Genomic DNA, 23288 nt, shown 5'->3' with positions numbered 1-23288 from the left:
TGCAGTAGTCACCATTTTCTTTTTAGTACTTGATATTTGTTTAAAAAACCTTTAGGTGTATAAAATCTTTTGAAAGTTGAATTAATATATGGATGTTTTTGCACGCGTATACATTTGGTTTTTAGTATGTATACATATAACATGTCCATACACACATCAGGGCATATTTGAGACTAAGGAGTAGAAACAAAAAAAGGAAACAAACAATTCCCTCATATTGTTAACATTGAATTCGTATTAGATACCATATATATGTTATATAAAAAAGTATTTATTTTGAAATATTGGGGTTTTTTTTTTCTTTTTTGATAGGAGTGGATGAAAGGTCTACAGACATTTTGCAATTTACGAAAAACTAGTCCGGGAACATCTAACAAACGCCTACGTCAGGTGCTGCATTATAATTTTCTTTTGGTTTGTTGATTGCAACTTTATCTAACTTAAACTTATAAAGATATTCTGTGATAAAAATGTGTGATATTTTTATAGTTGTGTGATATGCTTCAAATATACTACAGCACCTAGATTTGGAAAATATCATTTTGTTTGCTTTTTTTTTTTATTCCTTGAAGTTTTAATTTCTAGTCATCATCTGAAATCCCTTTTGGAGATCATATTCAAACACAACATTCAGGTGGTCTAAGTAAATTATTCCTAGATTTTTATTTCTTTTGTATCTCATAATAATGTGAAACAGAGATTAGAAAGAGTCCAGTCTTACTTGGTAGAAAACTTTCAATGTTAGTTTATTAAATTGTATTTGGGCCAAGTTGTTTATAATTTGAGTCAGTGACAGCTGTAAAGGATTATCCTTTTTTAGTGAAGCTGAAATATTATTTTAATTGTTACCAATTCTTCCACAAAAATAAAATGAATTGAGTTTTTTAAAAATATATAGAAATTCAAATGGGTCCTATTAAAGAGATTCTTTCTTTTGTGATGCCCGAGGAACTTGGAGTAGCTTCTCATAATTTTCTTGTTCAGTCATGTCTGACTCTTCATAATCCCATTTGGGTTTTCTTGGCTTTTATACTGAAATGATTTGCCATTTCCTTCAACAGCTCATTCTGTAGATGAAGAACTGAGATAAGCAGGTTTAAATGACTTGCCCAGAGTCACACAGCTAGTAAGTGTCTGAAGTTGGATTTGAACTCATGTGGATGAGTCTTCCTGACTCTAGGCCTAGCTGTAGCTACCCAACATCTCATAATAAATCACCATTCTGAAAGCCTAATGTGCCCTAGTTTTTCCTATAGTGGACTACTTTTGTCTGGTTCTTTCCCAAGTCATTCTTTATATTTCCCTCTGTTTAAATCCAGGTGGGGGGATTTTGTAAATAGCTATTTCCATGTGACTTATACATTGGTTTTTGATGCCTAACTGGAGACTCAACTTAGTAGAATCAATCAACATACTCTCAGTACTAGTGTCTACTTAAGCGACTTTCATATTCCTTTTCTTCTCATGCCTATGAAACATATAATGATAAAAATTGTCCTCATATCCCTTTAAGCATGTCTATTTTAGAAATTGGAAAATTTAGTTAGAAAGGTTCCCATTGTGGTACAGAATGTGCTTACTGTGATCTATGGAATTTTTCCTAGAGATTGAGGATCTTACTTCAGTTAATTTTTAATAATTCTTTGACTTCTGAATTTACTGTGAATTCTTGACAAAGATATTCTCATTTTTAATAGCAAAGGAAACATTTTTTCTCCTTGAATAATTATGAAAATATTAGGGAATCATCACCTCTCTGCTGTACCTCATTTCTTCAACTCAGTAGGTCAAAACTGTCATTTCCACAACTTAATATGTCAAAATTTAGGAGTCCAAACTATCTCATTTTTATTTCAGTATCTTAAGAACATCAAGTCAATTTATCAGTGCATAGAGAAGCATCAGTAAACTTTCTTACCCATCTCAGAAGTGCACCAAAATGCAGAATTTGTACTGAAAGAGGAATTTTGACAGAAAACCAGCAAAAATATTGGTAAAGAAACCTAAAACTCATGGCAGCACATTGAATTGGAAAGTTGTAGGGAGAGTAAGTACAGTGACTTTCAGCTAAGCCCCCAAATGGAAATTCCAGAAGGGACAGATGTCATCCCCAACAAGGAGGGAGAAAGAAGCAATAATATCCTGACAGGGAAATTCCAGGTGGAATATAAGACCACTCAGAATCCTGATCAGGAAGTCTTGGGAAGAAAGAAGGATAATGCAGCACCTTGATAGGGGATGGTGATCCATGGATAGTCTCTGGAGCCTTGGTCAGGGACAACTCAGGATAATAGAGATCACCTCCCATTGGAAAAAATGGAAAATGTTAAATATCTTCAATCAATAATAATATGGACTTGGACAGCACTTATAAAATTAAGAATCATCAAAATTAATGAAAATCTAATGAGCAGTTGCCAAAAAAATGCATTTCCTGAGAGGTTTTTCCCAAAGGAAAAAAGAGGCAGGGATTTGGAAATAGAGAATTTTTTTTTTTTAAAAAGAAGAGGCTCACTAATATTTAGAGGTAAACATCATAGAAAGGAACAGAAGGATATTCAAAAGGAGAGACATATCGGTCAGCTTTGAAACCAACAAGTTGAATATATTATCTTTTAAATATAACAAATTATAAACTTACCTTACATATATCTATCATTAATTTTTTTAAAATATAAACTTATGTGTAATAGAAAGTATTAGTTTCATGTATAAATTCTATTTTTCTATGTATATAGAAAATGCTCATGTTTGATTATCAAAAATGTAACAATTTTTATTTTAAAGACAGGAATCACTTAAATTGAAATTATGTATGTTTTTAAAGGTAGAAAGATGGTTTAAATAACGATAACTACAAAGTACTTTGCATAGATTATGTTATTTGAAGAGAGAAGTTAGTTATTATTTTATATTGTTGTATTTGATATTATATCTGATAATAACACTCCTAAGGACAAATAGATTAAAGTCAACATTTTCATTTGAAATAGAAATATCTTTTGAAAAGTAGAATTTAAAGTGATAATTTTCTGAATCTATTACATAATTATTAATAAAATAGGACTTTTTTTCCTTTAGGTTAGCAGTCTTGTTTTACATGTTGAAGAAGCTCATAAACTTCCAGTAAAACATTTTACTAATCCATATTGTAACATATACCTGAATAGTGTTCAGGTAGCAAAAACACATGCAAGAGAAGGACAAAACCCTGTTTGGTCAGAAGAATTTGTTTTTGAGTAAGTATTGTTTTGCTATTCAATCTAAATCTATTGTCACTTTTTTTTCATAGCTTCTGTATATTCAGTGTTAGTGTCCTAAATTCATGAACATTCAAGGGGAGATATTTTAATATTGGTTTACTAAAAAAAAAAAAATGAGCCTCTTTTGCTGCATCATTTTTTTAAAATTTAATTCAGCTTCCATTACCACTACACTCTAGTCTTCCAAGTTCAAAAAATTTAGCACATTAAAATGAACATTTCACCAGGTCCTTCAGTAAACAAGTGTTATTGTTCAGTCCTTCAGTTGTATCTGACTCTCTCTGACCTGTAGACCATACAATCTATCCATGGGCTTTTCTTGGCAAAGAAATTGAAGTGGCTTTGCCATTTCTTTCTCTAAGGGATTAAGGCAAAAAAGCTTAAGTAATTTGATTCAGAGTCATACAGCTAGTAAGTATCAGAGACCACATTTGAACTCGTTTTCCAGGTCCATCTCTTAAATATATACTGAGCCATCTAATTGCCTAGTTAACAAGTAAAATTGACATTTATTTGCCACTTCTGGTCATGAGTTAATATTGTCTTGAGAGATATTGAATGTGACTGGAATTAGGAAATGAATACCTATTTGTAAGCCTTCGTGTATCATTTAGCATTACATTCCTAGTTTTAAATCTAATTGATTGGGTAGGGGAGTCAAATCATTTTATATCTTTATATCAGTTTATTTTTGTTCTTTTTCTTTTAGTGATCTCTCACCAGATATCAATAGATTTGAAATAAGTCTAAGTAACAAAACAAAGAAGAGCAAAGATTCTGACATATGTAAGTTGATGTTGGAAATGTGCAGAAATAAACTTAATTGGTTTATTTTGACAGGTTTTTGTGATTTTTAATCAGTAAAATACAAATTTGTCATACTTAATTGTTTTAATATATACCATTTTAGTTAATTTTCTCTTAATAATTTATAGATACTCTATTCAGGCTAATTATACAAATAACTTGAGGGATATACTATCCGTAGGAGCTTATTAATTATCTACTAGCCAAGGTAGAAATGGTACTTTATCTTAAAGTCAAGTAAACAATCCTGGATATGGTTATCATAATTGTAGTTGAAACCTGAGTTACTGTACCTGAAATGAGGATTACAGTTCACATTTATAAAGGGTTTTAAGTTTTAATTTCTAGTCCTCACCTCAGGTATTAACTACTACCCTGTGAAGTAGTTGGGTTAAGCATTATTTTTATCTTTCCTTTTTTAAGATGGGGAAAAAAACTGAGTTTTAAGGAACAGAAGTTATTTCTTTATTCCTCTTCTAGGATTCTTTGTAACAATCATGCTGCAGTTCAGTTGTGTATAAATAGGAGAAGTGGGTGAATTAATTCCCAGAATTTCATCTTGAATTTTTGTGTCAAATAATGGGATAGATATGGTTTGATCTATAAAAGTAAGGTAAAATACTTCATCTTGAGTATTGCTTTGCCTGTTCTTTCCTGTTTCATTGAGGCATGTTTGCTCCTCCTTTATTTAGTTGGGGGTTATTCCTTGGGGACAGTGAGAGAAGAATTAGATTCATTACTTGTGTTGTCAGTTCAGTCATGTCTGACTCTTTGTGAAACCATTTGAGCTTTTTTGGCAAAGATACTGGAGTGGTTTGCCATTTTCTTCTAGCTCCTTTTATAGATGGGTAAATTGAGGCAAAGAGGGTTTAGTGACTTAGCCAAGGTCATATAGTTACTTAAATGTCTGAGGCTGGAATTGAATTCAGGTATTCTTGACACCAGGCACTGTTATTAACTGACTGACCAAAATAATTACTCCTTGATGTTAAAATTAAAAGTTAAGGTTTAGAATTTAACATAATAGAGGGAGAATATCTCTAGAACCTTTTGAGCAAATAATGAAAACCATGATTATTGACAAAAGGGACTAATAAAGGGCAGTATCATAATACATTGAAAAGAAAGCAGAGGAAAGAATGAAAGTTGGTGAGAGGTGACATATTGACAGTTTACTTTCGATTCCAGAGGTCATGTGACAAAGAATTACAGTGTGTATTTTTAAATTGATTTCAACAGATTTTTAATTGTTCTTTCCTTGAGCATGGGAGCAAGTGGTAGTGGCATCTCTTTTGCTTATAATGGATATTCTTTAAAAATAATTTTAAGTTTCAAATAAGATGGTTGTATTTTCAATATTATAAACAGATATGGCACCTTTTATTTCAAAATATTTAACTGTAATCTATTTAGAACCCTACATTTTGATCAGACTGTAAAATGTTTTACTATATTTTATTACTAAATATATTCCTTGTATCTCATCAAAAGGAACAGAGCAGTAAATCATTGAATGACCTCTCTTAAAAGATTGTCTTAAATAGAATGTGCTGTCTTGTACAAGTTCCTAATCTTTTATGGGTGTATCTTAGCTAGTCAGTTTGTATTACCACCTGAAACTGCTCTTTTATTTTCAGTATTGTCTGTTTAACAATGGGTATTGAAAATCTTGTTTCAGTAGTGGTTTTTTAATAAATAAGATTATAGATAATATAGTAAGATTTTAGATTTTTCATTTTACTATTAATAAATTCAATTTAGGATGAGAACACTTTGCAAAACAGTTCCATCTGCAAATAAACCAAAAAACCTCAAAATGAATAAATGAGAACAGAGAGAACCCTGATCTTGTGAGCTGGTGAATTTTTTTTTTTTAACTCATGTTCAAAATGGAACTGGTAGCTTAAATAATAGAAACAAAATATAGAGGGAAAATTACAAAGCAGTGGGTTGGATATTTCTCCTTATATTTAAACAACTCTTATAATTGTAAATTATAAATCTTATAATTTAAAGTTCAGTGTTAATGATCAATAAAAATAAATTGTCATAAGCTAGATAGAGTTTAAAAGAGCATAGAACTTGGAGTTAAATGACCTGGATTTGAGACTGGGCTTTGCCACATCAGGTAAGTGATCCCATTAAGCCATTTAAACTGTAAACTTCAGCTTCCTTATTTGTTAAATGGGGAATATTTTGTTCTCATTCATTACCTTATTAATTTTGTGGGAAGTGTAACATTTTGTAAACTGTAAAGTACTATATAAATATGAGGTCATAGGATTTGTTATTTCAAAAAATAAGCCAATTCGTATGGAAGAACATTGAGTCAGAGCACATTTCATTTCAATTAAAAACATGTCAGAAGGTAAATGGCAACTGTTATTAAAAGTTTTTCTTACTCTTAAGTTTATTTCTACTGCTACTTATAATTGGCATTTTTATCCCCTCCCAAATCCTCAATCTTTGTTGTTTGTATTTATTTTTTTTAAAAAATAAAATTTTTGCCAAATAGGGTAAACCAGGAAAAGAAATTTCATTTCTCATAAATAGGTAGGTCTGTGGTATCATTATATTTTGTTAAAAACATAGTAAAGAAAATGGAAATGTAATGCGAAGCCAAAATTTTTAAAGAAATTGACATCTTTTGACTTTGAACAATATTTTTCTTCCCAAGTGTTTATGCGCTGCCAGTTGAGCCGGTTACAGAAAGGGCATGCAACAGATGAATGGTTCCAGCTCAGTTCTCATATACCATTAAAAGGTATTGAACCAGGCTCCTTGCGTGTCAGAGCACGATATTCTATGGAGAAAATCATGCCAGAAGAAGAGTACAGTGAATTTAAGGAGGTATTAAATTGCTTTACCAGTCTAATTATCCTTGAAAGTATTATTTAATAGAAACATTTAATAAAGATTCCATTAACTTAAATATAGTGATTGCATCTTTTAGTGGCATGCTGACAGCCAGGAAAGTTATAAAAAAAAAAAGTCTTGCAAAGTTGTGATGTTGGGCTTTAGAAACTAGACTATGTATTCATTATTAATATTCACTATTATTCATTTTATGTCACTGTAGCCTCAAAACACTTTTTTTTAATCTCCCTAAGACTATTTGATAATGTTATTATACACTTTAAACAGTTTCTTGTTCTGATATTTTTCTTAGCTTATTCTACAAAAAGAGCTGCATGTAGTCTATGCTTTATCACATGTGTGTGGACAGGACCGAACACTATTGGCTAGCATCTTACTGAAGATTTTTCTTCATGAAAAGCTTGAATCATTGTTGTTACGAACACTAAATGACAGAGAAATTAGCATGGAAGGTACAGTATGGATATATTGGTGCCATTTAGAAAAATGGAATAAATTTGAAAAAAATCATGTTTCTGACTTTTTTTTTAACAATTATGAAAACTCATAATTATCTCGTATATTGATTGATATTAAAACTTGATCGTTCTCATATATGTTTAGTTGCATTGTAATCATTTACCTTTCAGAGAAGGTTTTCTAAATACAACAATTTGGGGGTATATAAATTTCTATATCTGAACAGATTGCACCAAAGTGCTTTTGTTCTGATTACTTGAAATTGTTGTCTCCTACTTTCTCATATTGCATTCATAGCTGTTATTTTTTACTTATTATCATCCCAAACTGTGAATAATTTAAATACTTTATATCAATACATTTTTATAGTATACCTTATAGTTAGTCTCATTTTCCCTACCCATTTCTGTCTCTTCTCCTAGAGGAGCTTTTTAAGTTCTCTTAGGGCAAGGACCGTACCTTATTCCCTGCTTCGCTTGGCACAATGCCTTGGTATATTCTAAATGTTAATTTGTTGAATGAATTTATGTTTTATTACCTCCCACTCCTCCAGTTCTCTAGTTTCTAGATGACATATCTAGACAATGCAATTTGGAAATCTTCATGAATGTTAAAGATATTTTTTCCCCACTATTCTGATTCCATAAGAATTTGCTCCTGGAATTATTCACTCCTTCTATCATGGTGGTGGTGGTGGTGATGATGATGATGACAATAATGATATTAAAATAATCAATAGAATGTCATAGCAAATTTAGAAATTAAGTAGAATTGAAGGATGTGAAACATTTGATAAATGTGATAGTGGTTTGGGAGTATAATATGTAGCAATATACTCGTTTTAATAAAATATAGCATATTAATTGTTTTATAGTTAGAATAATAGAATGGTTTTTTAAATATGTATTCATCATGTTGTTAGGCCAAATAATAACCCAAACTTCATTACTTTCATATAGTTACAAGTTTTTGCAGAGATGATAGACAATGAGTAATGATTCTTTTGATGATTAATTTTGATAAGCTAAGTGTTGTATAGTTAAACACCTGGGTTCTAATTCCTATACTGTTCCCAGTTGTCTGACTATAAACAGATCATTTATCCTCTTTGATTCTGGGTTTCTTTATAAAATGATTCTTACCTTATTTATCTCTTGTGATTGAGAGAACAAAGTAATGGATATTACAAAACTTTTGCACAGTACACGATACTAAAGAAATGTATGATATTAGTTTCCTAATGTAACTAGCTTTTTAAATATCTCTGATGCCCTGTAGGTATTGTAATTTAGTAAATGTAATTTGGCTTAAAATATTAGACTTTTTTAATATGAAATATTCATTTAGATGAAGCTACTACCTTATTTCGAGCCACCCACACTTGCAAGCACCTTGATGGAGCAGTATATGAAAGCCACAGCCACACGTTTTGTTCATCATGCTCTGAAAGACACTATTTTAAAGATAATGGAGAGCAAACAGTCTTGTGAAGTAAGAATTTAATATTTTCAACTTATTTTCTTTGTGGAAATACCAAAGGTATTTCGCATAATGTATATTTTAAGGGTAATATGTGACTTTCCAAAATAAAATGAATGCATCATGTGCATATATATATATATATATATATATATATATATTATATATATATATATATATATATTTATATATTGTGACACAGAAACTTAAGAAGGAATACCAAACAGGATTTTTGAAAATGTTTTAGTTAAGATTGTAATATTGTGCCATAAAATTTTAGTTTCCTTAATGCATTATTGTCAGAATTGTATTAATAGCTATCTGAAAGTTTTCTAAAAAAGCAGAAAATTTGGGTAAAGTAAAACTTGATGATGAAATTGTTTAATTTTTAATTAGGTTTCAGCTTAAAAGTATAAATGCTTATTTAGTTGTAAATTAGATTATAATTTGGTTTTAAAGAAAGCATAGTTGATTATGGAAGCATTAAAAATATATTTAATGTATATGATTACAATTCAAGGTAAAAGGATTTGCTAAGAGAAGTCTGTACTGGACTTTATATGGCACTTTACTTTGAATTTCACATTCAAATGATCAGTGAATTCACTTTAGGATGCTTAGATTTCTTTCAGATTTGACCTGAATTCCAGAAATATCAAGGAAAATGAAGAAATTTTTAGGACAGTCTTTATTGGGAGGATGATATGTATCCAGGATCATGTTGCCTAGGTTTTAAATAGCCACTTTTAGAATTGCACCAGAATTCATGGATTGCTGGATCAGAGCTAGTGGTATAGGTTGCTTAAGTGGTCTTGGTATTTGGTATTTTATTGAACAATAATTCTGTCTGAATTCTTGTCAGCATCTTTTCATTTCATTTCATCTTTTCTTTTCATTCATCATTTCACAGACTTTTCCTTTTCTAGGACATAGTAGTTTAGTGGAAGGACTACATTGAATTTTGAGTCAGAAAAACATGTTCATGCATAGACAAGTCACTTAATCCCTGTACCTCTGTTTCTTCATCTGTACAATGGAGATAATATTTATAGTACTTGAACTATTTTTCATCCTTAAAGTTGTACATAAATGTAAGAAAATTAATTGTTTTTCAAATAAGGTGTTACTGGTATGGATTCGGGGGTGGGGTGGGATTTGGAGGTGCAGAGGTTCATTTCAGCTACCATTTAGTAAATATTTATCTACAGTTTGGCTTTTTATCCCTAATTTAGAGAACTTTAAGTGATTTGTCCATGTTGCTGTAGGAAGAGATAGGACTTTATAAACCAGATTTTCCTTACTCAAAAGCTAATGTCACATAATTTCTTATTTACATTTTTAAGTATATTTTTAAGCTCCTGCCTGGAAATAAACCAAATTACGTCAACTAAGTTGAAGTATGGCTTCAGAACTATGGTTTTTATTATGTATATAATACTCTTCTTTTTACTCATTCACCATCCTAGTTCAGAACCTCCCTCAAGTCTCTTATTGTTTTAATCCATCCTCTATTCAGCTATTAAAATTATTTTCTTAAATCCTAAATCTGATCGTGTCAACCTTCTCTTGCCTAGTAAACCTCCAGTATCTCTTTATTACCTCTTGAGCTCAAATATAAAGTCCTCTTTTGGGCATTTGACTGGATTTGACCATAACCTTGCCCCTTTTGTTTTTCTGGTCTAATCAAAGTTTTCTCGCTTCCTTCTATGCTACAGACAGTCTAGCAGTACTGGCCACCTTGGGGTTCCAAGCATAAAACTTCCATCTTATATCTTTGTGCCTTTGTACTGGCTATTCTTTATAGCTGGAATTTTCTCTCATGATTGCTTTTTTTTGTTTACCTGGTTTCTAAGTCTGTCTTCCTTTGTCCATTTCCCAAACTTTTGCCCTTTCCCACCTTTCTGATGCTGGTGCCCTTTTCTTTGATATTACCTCTTATTTACTCTATTTATTTCATTTAGGTACCTAGTTAAATATGTTGTGTTCCTGTTAGAATATGAGTTATGTAGGATAGGAAACTTTTCTTTTTTAACTTTTTTGTGTCTCAGTGTTTTAGTACAGTGCTTGTCACAAAGGGAACACTTAAGAAATGCCTATTGACTGATGGGTTCATAATAGTCATTAAATAAATGACCTGCAAGAAAATTCCCTTTATCATTACATATTGACACTTTTCTCTACTTTTGTAGTTTTAGCGAAGTTGTCAGGGACATAGGCTAAGTGATCAGCACAGGCTCAAATGGCCAGGATTTTTCTGAGGGTAAGACTTCAGTCTCGTAAAGTGAGGGTTTAAGCAGTTGTCTCCATCCTCTTTGTCATTCTGTGTGTGTGCCTAACAAATACACTGAACTGTGTTGTTGAATGACCAGGAACTCTTCCCCTGGAAGTGTCCAAGATCCCAGTCCAAATAAGAATATTTTCCAGAGCAGGACTCTATGTATGTAACTTACTTGGTTTATCATTGGGAATGCTTCTAGTTCTTATTCAGAGGAACATCTTGCATTTGTTTAGACAGCCTTGATGTTAATAATAGCATTTGTTTTTCTAGAGTGAATCACTTTTTATAAATTGTACTTCCTAGAGAAGTTAGAATTATCTGAAGTTTCACTTTTCAAGCACTTATGTTGATTCTTTTCTTCTATTTAGTTAAATCCTTCAAAGTTAGAAAAAAATGAAGATGTAAACACTAACTTAGTACACCTGTTGAACCTACTTTCAGAGCTTGTGGAAAAAATATTCATGGCTGCAGAGATTTTGCCTCCGTAAGTTAGTGTTTGTTTAGCTATGATATTGAGGGAATTTTACAATTGTTTGTGAGCATGTGAAATTCTAAAATCTATACTTGAAAAAGACCTTAACATTCTGTGAGTGCTGTGATTTTTACTTTCTAATTATAGTATATTTTGCTCTTTTATTTCTATTAGTAAGACTTTTGTATAAATTCTAGGGCTAAATTCTCTCCACTTAATGATAATATAGCCTGCATCTGAGTTGGAAAGATACATAGTGAATGATGAAGTTAATTAATTTTTTGTTACTATAGTATCTTCTGATAACCTCCTTGTTGGAAAATATTATTTATCATTGTGGTTAAAAAAAAGTGCCCCATAGTTCCTCTAAACAAACAAAAAAGTAAAATTTTCTTCATTTAGAATGGAAGTAATCTAAAACTAGCAAAATATTCATTAATTTGGAAAATATCATAAAATTTTTTAAAAAGTCATTGAAAGCTTACTTGGTTAATTTTTACCATTTGCTGACATGCTTTTGGTGGAATAGGGTATTTTTGAAACCAGCAGCATTATGTACAGCAACTAAAAAAGTATATACTAATAGAATGTGAACTCCTTGAGAGCAGGGACCTTTGTATTTTTGCCTTTTTATTCTTAGCTCTTAGGACAGTGCCTGGCATATAGTAGGTGTTTAATAACGGTTTGTTGATTGAATTGTATACATAGTAGATTAATAACATAATAGTTATGTGGCTTCTATTCTAAAATATAATTAGTACATCCTAGAAATAGTTTTTAAAGTGCCTTACATATTAACATAATTATATTATATTGGCAGGACATTGAGGTATATTTATGGGTGTTTACAGAAATCTGTACAACACAAATGGCCAACGAACACAACCATGAGAACCAGAGTTGTTAGGTAAGAATTTTCGATTCATTTATTTCTATAATTAAAAAAAAAACTTTCATAAGTAAGGAACTAATAGGTGGCAGATAGGAGAAGGCTTTCATATTTGGAATAGAAGAGAGAACATAATTTTAGAAAATAAATAAATAGAAGAATAGTTTGATCTCACACTTGAGAGGTCACTGTTTCTTTATCAGTATATTTATACTAGAATTTAACTTACTGCATTTTTCTATGTGGTTTCCAGAAGCATATTAGGTATCTCATTTTTAAAAGCTGAGTCTTAGGGTAACATTAAGTTATTTCAGTTTTTCAACTAGCAAAACCAAGTTAAATAATTGATAAAATAAAGCTAACAGTTAGTAGCCCACTTCATAGAAGCTTTTCTTCTCCCAAATCACATTTGTGAAATAGTCTTATTTATCAAGAAGAGAAAAGAATAGACTAACCTGCCTGAAGGGACAGCATGGATTACCTTTGAGAAGTTTGAAGTTGTTGCTTGTTGACTTTGTAGGATGTGGCTTGCTCTCCTTCCTCTCTCTTGCTCCCAGTGGAATCCTTCTTTTCATCTGTTTTTGTAGGGGATTGGTGTAAATAGGTAAAAACTTGCCCTTCCTAACCCTTATATCTCCTAAATTTTTATAAATAGGGACCTGATATTCCAATTATTTTTACTATACTCTCTGAATATAAGTTTGAGGTGCTAACATCATTGCTAATGAAAATAATCTCTATAAAAGAAATTATCTATAAAACAAAAATTATTGTGATCAACCCCTATCTCTACTAAAGTACTGTTACGATATCTCATTGTGATACAGAAGCACCTGGGTTTTGATAGCTGAGTGAGTGGATCTATAGCTCTGTTAGGACTAAATTTAGAGAGGCTAATAAGCAGAAGATTGGTTAATAGATGATGATTTCTTTTTTTAAACTATATTTCATTATAAAGGGATCTTTTGAAGTCATTGAAATAGTTGGGAAAATAGTATTTGTCTGACACATTCTGCATTTGCTCTTTTCTGGTTAGATCTCTTTGGGGTGAGTCTCCATTACTAAGCAATGTTTGGAAATGTCAATCCTTGGCCTTATATACTTTTACAAAGGATGTGTAAAAACTCAGAAGGGACCTTAAATATTATTCATAGAGCACTGTCAGCTGCTCATTTTGAAGATGAAGAAATTAAGACCCAAAGCAGCCAAGTACCTTTTCTAGTAATAATAAATGACAGTCCTGGCAGCAAACTCAAGTCAGGCATTGTTTTCATTATTCTATACTGCCTCAAATATGTTATACTCCAAGAATAAAACAGACTTAGATTTACTGAAAAAAATGTCTATCTGGTAGACAGTGTAACTTCCATACTCCTATCAGTCAGAAGGTTTGAGGCATGTAATTTCTGTTAACACTTTTCTGTGATCCTAAATTAAATTTTGGTGTTGTTTTTGTTTCTTATTTTACATTTGTCAGAGTTGCCTCACACTTTTTAAGTCAATATTAGCTTCCCTATTGTGCTTTGATTGTTTTGAATGTATATCTCTGATGTGATGAATCTTAGTTAATATTTCTTTTTTCCTTCTGCATACAGTGGTTTTGTTTTTCTTCGACTTATCTGTCCTGCTATCCTTAATCCACGGATGTTTAATATCATCTCAGGTAAATAGCTCTTAATGGATTTTAGGTATGTAATTTAGTAATCTAGATTAATCTAGAAGGAATTCAGATAAAATGTTCTTACTAATACTTTTTAGTGTTGGGTTTGTATTTGAATTCAGTACTTTAAAAAGGCAGAAATTAGAACTGAATGCTAGTTTTTGGGGGAATAGCTTCAATTCCTCTATCTCACTTCCTAATAGCATATAAACAACCAGAACACAGTATATATTTCTAACACATAGCAAGCACTTGTCAGAAACAATAGGAGTCTTTTGAGGGAACTATACCTTTTTATCTCCCCCCCCCCCCCCGCCCCTTTAATACCCTGAGTTCTACAGAATCTATAAAACTTTGATTGGTAGAGTGCATTTATTGGTCAACTCCAAATATTAGGTGCTGTTATGCTGCCACTCTGTGGTAGGGAAGAGTTTTTCCCTTTGGTTTTGCCCTTATTAATTGAATACACTGCTGCTTTTTTTTATTGTGAGCTTACAGTGTTAATAGTATGATAAAGTTAAAAAGATATCTTTGGGAGCAGCAATAGAATGGATTTTAGTGCTTATGAATGGAGTTTTGATTCTCTATTTTGCTTACTCAAATTTCTTGTCATCTGCTAGCAAGTGGTAATCTTAATCTCTGTCTTGTTAAACATATTTTCTGGAGGATGTCTTACAAGTTTAGTCATCTTTTAAAAGAAAATCAAGAAAATGAATCGTGGTATGGTTTGTTTTTTGAACGTACTTTTTTTTAGTGACAGTTTGAAAGAAAATTCCTCTTTGAGGTGTTTTCTTTCTGTGGAGGTTGGAGGGCAGTTAGGTGGCCTTGGGGATAGAGCACTGCACCTGGAGTCAGGAAGACTCATTTTTGTGAGTTCAAATATGGTCTCCAACACTTATTAACTGTATGTCCCTGGACAAGTCACTTAACCCCATTTGCCTTAGTTTCTCATCCATAAAACGATTTGGAGAAGGAAAGTGCAAACCACTCTAGTATTTTTGCTGGGAAAATGTTAAATGGGTCAAAAAGAGTCAGGCATGACTGAAAAAACACTAAGAACAACAAAAAAGAGATTGGAATTGCTTAAATTCTTAAAAGAAATAAGTAATTCAGATTATCTCTTGAATGTAATTATTATTCTGTCCAAGTTGGTCTGCTCACATTTAGACTTCTAGGAAACATATTAACTCTGGTGCTTTGTGAAATTATATAAAACAATTAGGAATCAAAAATTGACTTCTCTTACCAAAAGAGTCAAGAGTAGATATTTAGATATCCTTTCAACTTTTTAACCAAAGAAGTGCTCCATTTTACCTGCCTTATAGAGACATGTCTCCCAACTCATCTTTAAAGCAATGTTTCTTCATTCTTCTCATGAAAATGTTTAATGTCTTTTGAACTTGAAACATTAGGAGTCCCCACATTAGATCAGAGATTTGCAGCTTTAACCTGATGACAACTTTTTTATTTGAGTGAAAGAGAAGATTGCTGAGTTACAGTGTCATTATCTGATTATCTCTTATCATGTTAACCAGTTCCTAACTGGTAGATCAGTAGCTGGCTCCCAGATTTCCCCTTGGAAGGAGAATATGCTGGTGATAACCAACTTAAAATTAAATCCATTTTTGGTTGAAGATTCTTGAATAGATTTTATATTTGTAATAATCTATTTGCTAACAATAATGCTATAAAGAATTTTGAGATTTCTTTAAATCATTGTATTTTTCACTATGTCCCAAAAGGATATTTTCACTTGAATTTTTATACCAAACTTTTCATTTTGGATGAATGAAGGCTAGGATTGAAGGTATTCAGTTCTTTTTCTTTTGTAGATTCTCCTTCACCTACTGCTGCAAGAACACTGACACTGGTAGCTAAATCTGTGCAGAACTTAGCAAATCTTGTTGAGTTTGGTGCCAAGGTAAATATATTTTAATGATATAAAATGTAATTCTATAAAGTTTTGTCAAAGCAACAAAGTAATTTTATTTTTTATTATTTGTTTTTCCAATTATATGTGAAGATAATGTACAATATTCAGGGCCAATGGATTTGGTAATTATAAGATTATTGGTAACTGCAGAGAGCACTTTCAGTGAAATGATGAGGTCAAAAGCCAGATTGTAAGAAGAAAGTGAGTACAGAGAGTTGAGGCACCTGATGTGTGTGTGTGTGTGTGTGGTGTAAATCTATGCGTGTATATGTATACACACACACACACACATACATACACACACACACACACACACACACACACACATATTTACAAATTTGCCACGCTGCTAGATATCTAGGAAGAAGTTGAAAATATTTATTTGAAAAGAAGTCAAGGATAATATGTTTGGCAGTTATCTGGATAAGGGATAGTTAAAAACCATGTGAGTTAAAGACTGCCAAGGGAGAGAATATAGAAAGTAGATTCCAAGGACTGAGAATCAGGGAAAAGATCTAGAAAAGGAGTGTTGAGGAAATGAGAAAAGAATCATGACAGGATGTATTATTGGAAGAAGAGATGGGCCAATACAGAAAGGAACAAACTGAATCAGATGCTGGGCCAACATCGAGGAGAAAGAAAATGTTGGATTTGTAGGTAGTTGCTATGTCTAAAAGTGAGCAGTGAAAAAATGAAGATGTTGGGCAAACACTGTACCACCTGTTAGAAACTGGTCATCTCACCTGTAATTTCTGCCAGAGTTTTAATGTGAAGTTTCCTGTTTTACAAATGAATTCTATAAATTTGATAGGACCTGCTAGTTCTTTGGCAAACATGAGAAATAAGATACTATGTAACTTAAAAAGAATGAGCTGTGATTTGAGTCAGATAACAAACAAGTTCTTGTTTTTAAAAAAGTGAAGTGGGGAACCGTCTCATAATAACTATTTCCTGTTCATCAACCCTAAGCTCTCTGATTATTTTCAATTTATGTTCCATTTATAAAACTTCAATGTTTACTATTTATGATTTAGAGTTTGAGAATAGGAACATTCACTGTCAATTTTTAAATATATTCTTTCTCTAAAATTGCAGTAATTATAAGTGCAACTTAGAAAACTTTTGTAGGTTTGTTAATTTTATTTTAGAAATCACAAACATCTCAGAATAGGAGTCTAGGGATTTTCTGCAAGTAAAATCAAATACCTGTCAGGTTTGTTACCCTATGGTAGGACATCATTTTGAGCTTTGATAATATTAAGTAGATTAGTAAGAATTATCATACCATTGCATATTAAATAAAAATTTTATTACATCCAATTTATGGATTTTTGTTTTTTTAGGAGCCTTACATGGAGGGTGTGAATCCATTCATCAAGAGTAACAAACATCGTATGATCATGTTTTTAGATGAACTTGGGGTATGTGTATCACATATTAGTTTTCTAAACATAATAGTTTCTCACCATCAATAATATAATAAAAGCTTTTCTTCAAAACATGTAATAGAAAGTACCAGTGATTAATATTGTTCTCTCCATCAAGATTCCACAGTTTAGAAAAAAGGAAAATAAAGCTGTAGAGTGAATAGGCAAGGCCTGCATGGCTGCCTCTCAATCTCAGTTTCTTAGCTAAAAAAGATAATACTTTCAGTGACTTTGTATAGGATAGTGACAATGAACTCTCTAGCAGTGAAGATTACTACCTGCTTTGTGCTTTGCAACTCAATAGTTTTAGAGAGATTCCTAGGTAGGGAGAGATCAATATCCCTTGACATGTCACTGGAGAACACGTTCAATAGCTAACAGAACTTAGGTCTTTCTGACTCCAAGTTTATTATAGGTTCCAAGTTAGCTTCTAGGAAAGACTCATTTCTTTAGAACACTCAGGATTTTCATATTACCTTTATTCTTTTTAAAAAGATAGTAAGGCGGAAAAGGGAAGTTGTTGCCCCCAGATAGCATATATAGAAAGGGACTAACTATATAAACAATATACTTAAGCCTATCAAGTCTTTAAAAGCATTTTATTGTGGAAAGTATAGTATTAAGCTAAGTTACAGTGACTACATTGAGTTTGAGAAGATAGCTACTATATAATAGGTTCAGTTAGAATATTTAGATTACATCTTTAAAGGATTTGTAAATAATTGTCATTCTAAATGCAATTTTATGATTCTTCTTAAAGAATGTACCTGAACTACCAGACACTACAGATCACTCTAGAACTGACTTGTCACGTGATCTAGCAGCATTGCATGAAATTTGTGTGGCACATTCAGATGAACTTCGAACACTCAGTAATGAGCGTGGTGTACAACAGGTTGGTTTGTACTACATATATTTTGGGGAGTAATATGTTCAAGTAAATTTGTACTTCGATAAGTTATCAGTATCAAGATTAATCTGAGTATAAAGCAAGTATTTATCTTACTAAAATTACTTATGTTTGGATGAATTTTGACTTAGAATGCATCTATAAAAATGCCTTTAAGATATTTAATATATTTGCAAAGTTGATATCTTCTGTCCTTGTAAGATATTTGGTTTCAACAGTTTTGTAACTAACATGCTTAATTTATAAAAAACAAATTTAAGAGTTTTAATATTCCTTGTTTGCATTTTTTTCATTTGTACACAGTAAAAATTGTACTTTTTAGAATAGGTGTTTTTTTTTTAGGGGTTTTTTTTTTTGTTGTTAGGCAAATGGAGTTACGTGGCTTGCCCAAGGCCACACAGCTAGGTAATTATTAAGTGTCTGAGACTTGATTTGAACCCAGGTACTCCTGACTCCCAAGGCCAGTGCTTTATCCACTACGCCACCTAGCCGCCCCTAGAATAGGTTTTTGATAAAGCTTTTAATATGAGCTGTTGTAGAATAACTAGATAAACTATGGTATAATGAAAATGTTAAGCCCTGAGCATCTAGATTGGCATTGTCTATGAATGGGTATGAAATCAGGAAGACCTGAGTCCAAATGGGACCTCAAGCACTTAATAGCTGTGTGGCCCTGGGCAAATCACTTCACCTTTGTCTACTTCAGTTTCGTCTTTTGTAAAAAGTGTGTGTTTGGGGAAGTGGGGGTTGGTGGTGATAATAATGGCATCTACCTCTCAGGTTATTGTGATAATCAAGAGATAATTGTAAAGCACTGGTAGTAAGTAGCCCTGCCTCTTTGTTCTTTAGATACTTCTGTTATATTATAAATGTACTCTGTTTATGATTACCACTAACCACTTATGATAGATAGGTTTGTCTCCTAATAGGAGACTATTTCACCTTGAATGTCAAGTTTAGATATTAAATATTGTATGACTATTTTTTCACTTGGAATAGTTACCTTTCTACATTCTAAATCTGAATTTCTCTCATTTTGTTGACTTCTTAAATGTCAGTTTTAGGTATGACACTTTCATCCAGGAATTCATTGTTTGCTGAAAAGAAAATTGTTAGAGATTTTTGCTTAACTAGAGTGGGATTGTTTTCCCAGAAATCTCATTCAGTTGTGAATAGCAATTTTCTTTCATAAGAGTATATTTGAGTAACTTAAATTTATGAAAAGTCAAGTTTCTTTCATGGAAATTGTTGTTCTAGGCTTAAGTCTCAATTGTTAATGTATTTCCCATACTTTGGGATTCTGAAGTGTAATCATTTTCTACTTGTTTTTTTCTTTCATAGCATGTCTTAAAAAAGCTTCTGGCTATTACAGAACTGCTTCAACAAAAACAAAACCAGTATTCCGTGACAAATAACATCAGGTAGCAGCCTTTGCCTTAGTATTCTGCATGGATTCAGCATGCCCAACAAGGTATAATTCCCATCAGTATCACTTTCTCCTTGCTCTTGCCAAAAATAGCACACCTTTCCACATTCCCAGGGATGTGTGAACTATGCAAAACAAAACCCAAGATTCTGCTGGGGGAGAGTTGTGCCAGCAGCTTTGTAAGCTATCTGTGCAGGATATTTGCACTTTTTTTCCACATGGAATGAATCTTTAACAACCTCTGAGCCTTGGTGTCCCAATCACCTTTCATAAAGTAAAATGCTGTGACTTTCTCTTGAACTTTGAAAACTTATTTTCAATACATTACAATTGCCAAAGTTTTGCTGTCTGTTGGAAAAAGAATTATGTCATCAACTGACAAGAAAGAAAAGCCTTCTCTTTTGACAGCCAAGTATAACTGGATTGCAAATTTTTCTTACTGTAACTTCTTCCTTGTTGGGAGATGACCGTTTGACTGTTCAATCATTTTATTTGTATTTACAGTTTCCAGAGTTTGACATTATAATAGGAACAATCTTTGTTGTATACTTTTTTTATACTGTACTGTTTTCTCTTACCTGGATTGTGTTGAAAGAGAACGTTCAGAATGGTATTTGTCAGCTTTATTTTCAAACGTGCCATTGATTTTGTCTGTTTAGAGTAATTCTTTCATCAGACAGTGAATTCAGATGAATCTCAATGCTTTTGTAAAATGTTTACAACAGTAAATAATTTGGATTCAATAAATTTATTGATCATTGTTATCCGTCATGCATGCTTTCATTAAACCATTTTATAAAATATAAATTTGTTGTCTTTTTATGTAAAGCCAAATCTAAGCATTACCTTTGTTTAAAACACTCAGCCATTCCGAATTTTTGTGCTATTTTAAATTAGATAAACCACATCTATTGCTCGTTAAAAAAATTCTTTGGTTGAGAGCTGCACTTCATGAAGGGATATTTTGTTTGACTACATAGTTTTATTTATTGACAAGATTTGCTTCTGTATTTTTATGTGTGTGAAATTCACAAAACTTAAGTTGAAATAAAGTCAAAGGGGTCTTGTGTTATTTGCCGTTTCTCCATTCATTTCTTGGTCTCTGCTTTTGTTTAAATATGGATTCTTTAGACTTTTCATTTTCCTCTGCTGTCTTCTTTTGACCACTTTAAGAGCAAGTGCACAATCTTTAGGACCCGAGGATGTGGAAATTCAATTGTCTCTTTTTTTACTTAGATTAGAAATTGTTCATTAATGTTTTTGCTTAGCAATGTTCCTAGATGCTATACTATACTCCAAAAGTTTTTCATTAAGGAGATTAATTCAATTAATGGAGGGTTTTGTGGTATAGTTTAAAAACACCAGTACAGATGTCAAGAAGACCAGAATTTAAATCCCACATTGGATATATGAGCCCTTGAGCAAATTGCTGAACTTCTCTGGACTGCAAATGATTCATTTGTAAAGTAAAGGGATTGAATTGAATAGCTATGTTCTCTATATGTTCTCTTCAGTCTATTATTCTATGAATTATCATCTAACCTATATTTTTCCATGCTATACAAGAACAGTATGAGACTGTCCAATAATTTGCTGAAATCTACAAGAAAAATATATATAGGATTTCTTTGAAGGAAATTAGACAAGCATTACCTGTTTCTGATGGAGTTGTTTTATAAAGGTCTAAATAACTTTAATGATGTGTTGGGGTAAAGGGATAAGGAATAGTAAATACACTTACGATTTTCTTGAAGTGGATTTTGGAGATGCTTTTTCAGCATCTTGATGGGAGTAGGGATTTACATATATTGGGCTGATTTGATAGGGGGGAAGCTGAACATATTCAGGGTTTTTTTTGAAACCAGTAAAAATAAGGAAAAGTGTCTACTATTTAAGTCACATTAAGTGTTTGACCCTATCCTTTTCATTTTCTACTGTTCTCCCCCCCAAAAAAAGTTTGCCCAATTATCTTATTAAAGTAATTCTTCTTAATTGAGGAATCATTTGTATTTTAGATGAGTACCTTTTACCTTATGAATATTGGGATCATAAATTCCAGTAAAATATATGAAGAAGCTTAAGTTGCCCAAAGTCATAGTAATAAGCAAGATACAGAACTATAATTCAAATTTTAAGTCCTGTGGTCTTTTTATAATAGGCCTTTTGATTCTCTTCCTGGTTCCCTTTAGAACAGGGGCTCTTAACTTAGGATTCCATTGATTTTTAAAATACTTTTTAGATATAGACTTTGGTTAAATCACTTATTTTATGGCTTTAGTAAAACTGGCCAAGTACTGTTGAAAATGAGAAGGACCCTGGTTTGAATTTCAGTTATCACTCCTTCCTATGCAACAGGCCTCTGGTCCTTTTTCCTCATTTGTAAAATAAGTGTGTTGACCTAAATCTTTGAAACTTTTTAGTCCTAGGTCGATGAACTACATCTTTTTGACCTACTCCTAACTCCCAAATGTACCAAATATTAAAATATGGAATCATTTTACAGTTGTAAATTACTTGCCACACTCTACCACCTTATAAAAATATAGATCTCATTCTTGCTGTTTTTTTCTGTACTAGATTTTTTTCTATCCAAGCTACTCAAATCTTAATTTGTGTTTATCTGCCAAAGGAAAATAAGACTTGGATTTGGAAAGGGCAATGAATATGGCCAGGAAGAGACACTAAAGAATTCTTCATAAGGACAAATGTTTCTTTTCTTTTAAAAGGTTATGTATTGCAATATATAGATATTATACATCTAATTATAGGCCAGGGACTTACACTCTAGAATTTTGCCAAGAATCTTTATTATTAAAGAGATAATGATCATCTTATAAGAGACAGTCATAAACAGTACGCTCACAAATGGAAAGGGTGTTTGACCTTTTTTGTTTATGGGATAGGAAAAGTTGAAACCACAAAATAAGATCTGTAAGATAAATATCCAAAACTTAAATTGTTTTTCAAATTAAGTAGTATAATTTTATCATCTAAGGGTTATTTTATATAAAAACTTTTTTGTTTGGTCATGTCTGACAGTGATCCCATTTGGAGTTTTCTTGGCTGATTAACTAGAGTGGTTTGCCATTTCTTTCTCCAGCTCATCTTACAGATGAGGAAATTAAGGCAAACAGGGTTAAGCGACTTGCCCAGGATTACATACCTATTAAGTACCTGAAGTCAAATTTGAACTCGGATGAATCTTCCTAACTTTAGACCCAGCACTCTCCATTGCACCACCAAGCTGCCCATTTAAAAACTGGGTTTTATTAATCTTAGATTTCTGCTAATGTCTCTACAACTCAAGGTTCCTCGGAGGTCATCTAGGATAATTCTCATGTTAGAGATGAGGAAACTGAGATCCCCTGGGAATCATCCTTTCCATGGACAGGACAAGATGAGTGAAAG

General features: G+C 32.0%; 2 protein-coding genes across 3 annotated transcripts in view; both read left to right on the top strand.

Moving 5' to 3' along the window:
• Positions 1–23288, top strand: part of RASA1 (RAS p21 protein activator 1) — a 289596-nt gene that overhangs the window by 90796 nt on the left and 175512 nt on the right. The gene's annotated exons all lie outside the window — the stretch shown is intronic.
• LOC141503274 (ras GTPase-activating protein 1-like) lies at positions 7285–20952 on the top strand. Its single transcript, XM_074208480.1, has 9 exons — positions 7285–7399; positions 8754–8897; positions 11532–11647; positions 12456–12542; positions 14120–14187; positions 16017–16105; positions 17461–17538; positions 18305–18439; positions 19796–20952. Exons 1-9 carry the CDS (start codon positions 7376–7378, stop codon positions 19877–19879), a joined length of 825 nt encoding a protein of 274 aa, XP_074064581.1. The 5' UTR covers positions 7285–7375; the 3' UTR covers positions 19880–20952.

The sequence above is a fragment of the Macrotis lagotis genome, chromosome X, assembly GCF_037893015.1.
Source record: "Macrotis lagotis isolate mMagLag1 chromosome X, bilby.v1.9.chrom.fasta, whole genome shotgun sequence".
Taxonomy (NCBI): Eukaryota; Metazoa; Chordata; class Mammalia; order Peramelemorphia; family Peramelidae; genus Macrotis; species Macrotis lagotis.
The sequence above is the reverse complement of the archived record's forward strand: the minus strand, read 5'-3'. Positions and strand labels throughout refer to the sequence as shown.

Excerpts from the sequence above, each read along its gene's own strand:
- LOC141503274 (XM_074208480.1), top strand. The coding sequence starts at position 7,376 with ATGACAGAGAAATTAGCATGGAAG. Across the intron at positions 12,543-14,119 it reads ATGAGAACCAGAGTTGTTAG|TGGTTTTGTTTTTCTTCGAC; the intron begins GTAAGAATTTTC and ends TTCTGCATACAG. Across the intron at positions 17,539-18,304 it reads TGTTTTTAGATGAACTTGGG|AATGTACCTGAACTACCAGA; the intron begins GTATGTGTATCA and ends TTCTTCTTAAAG.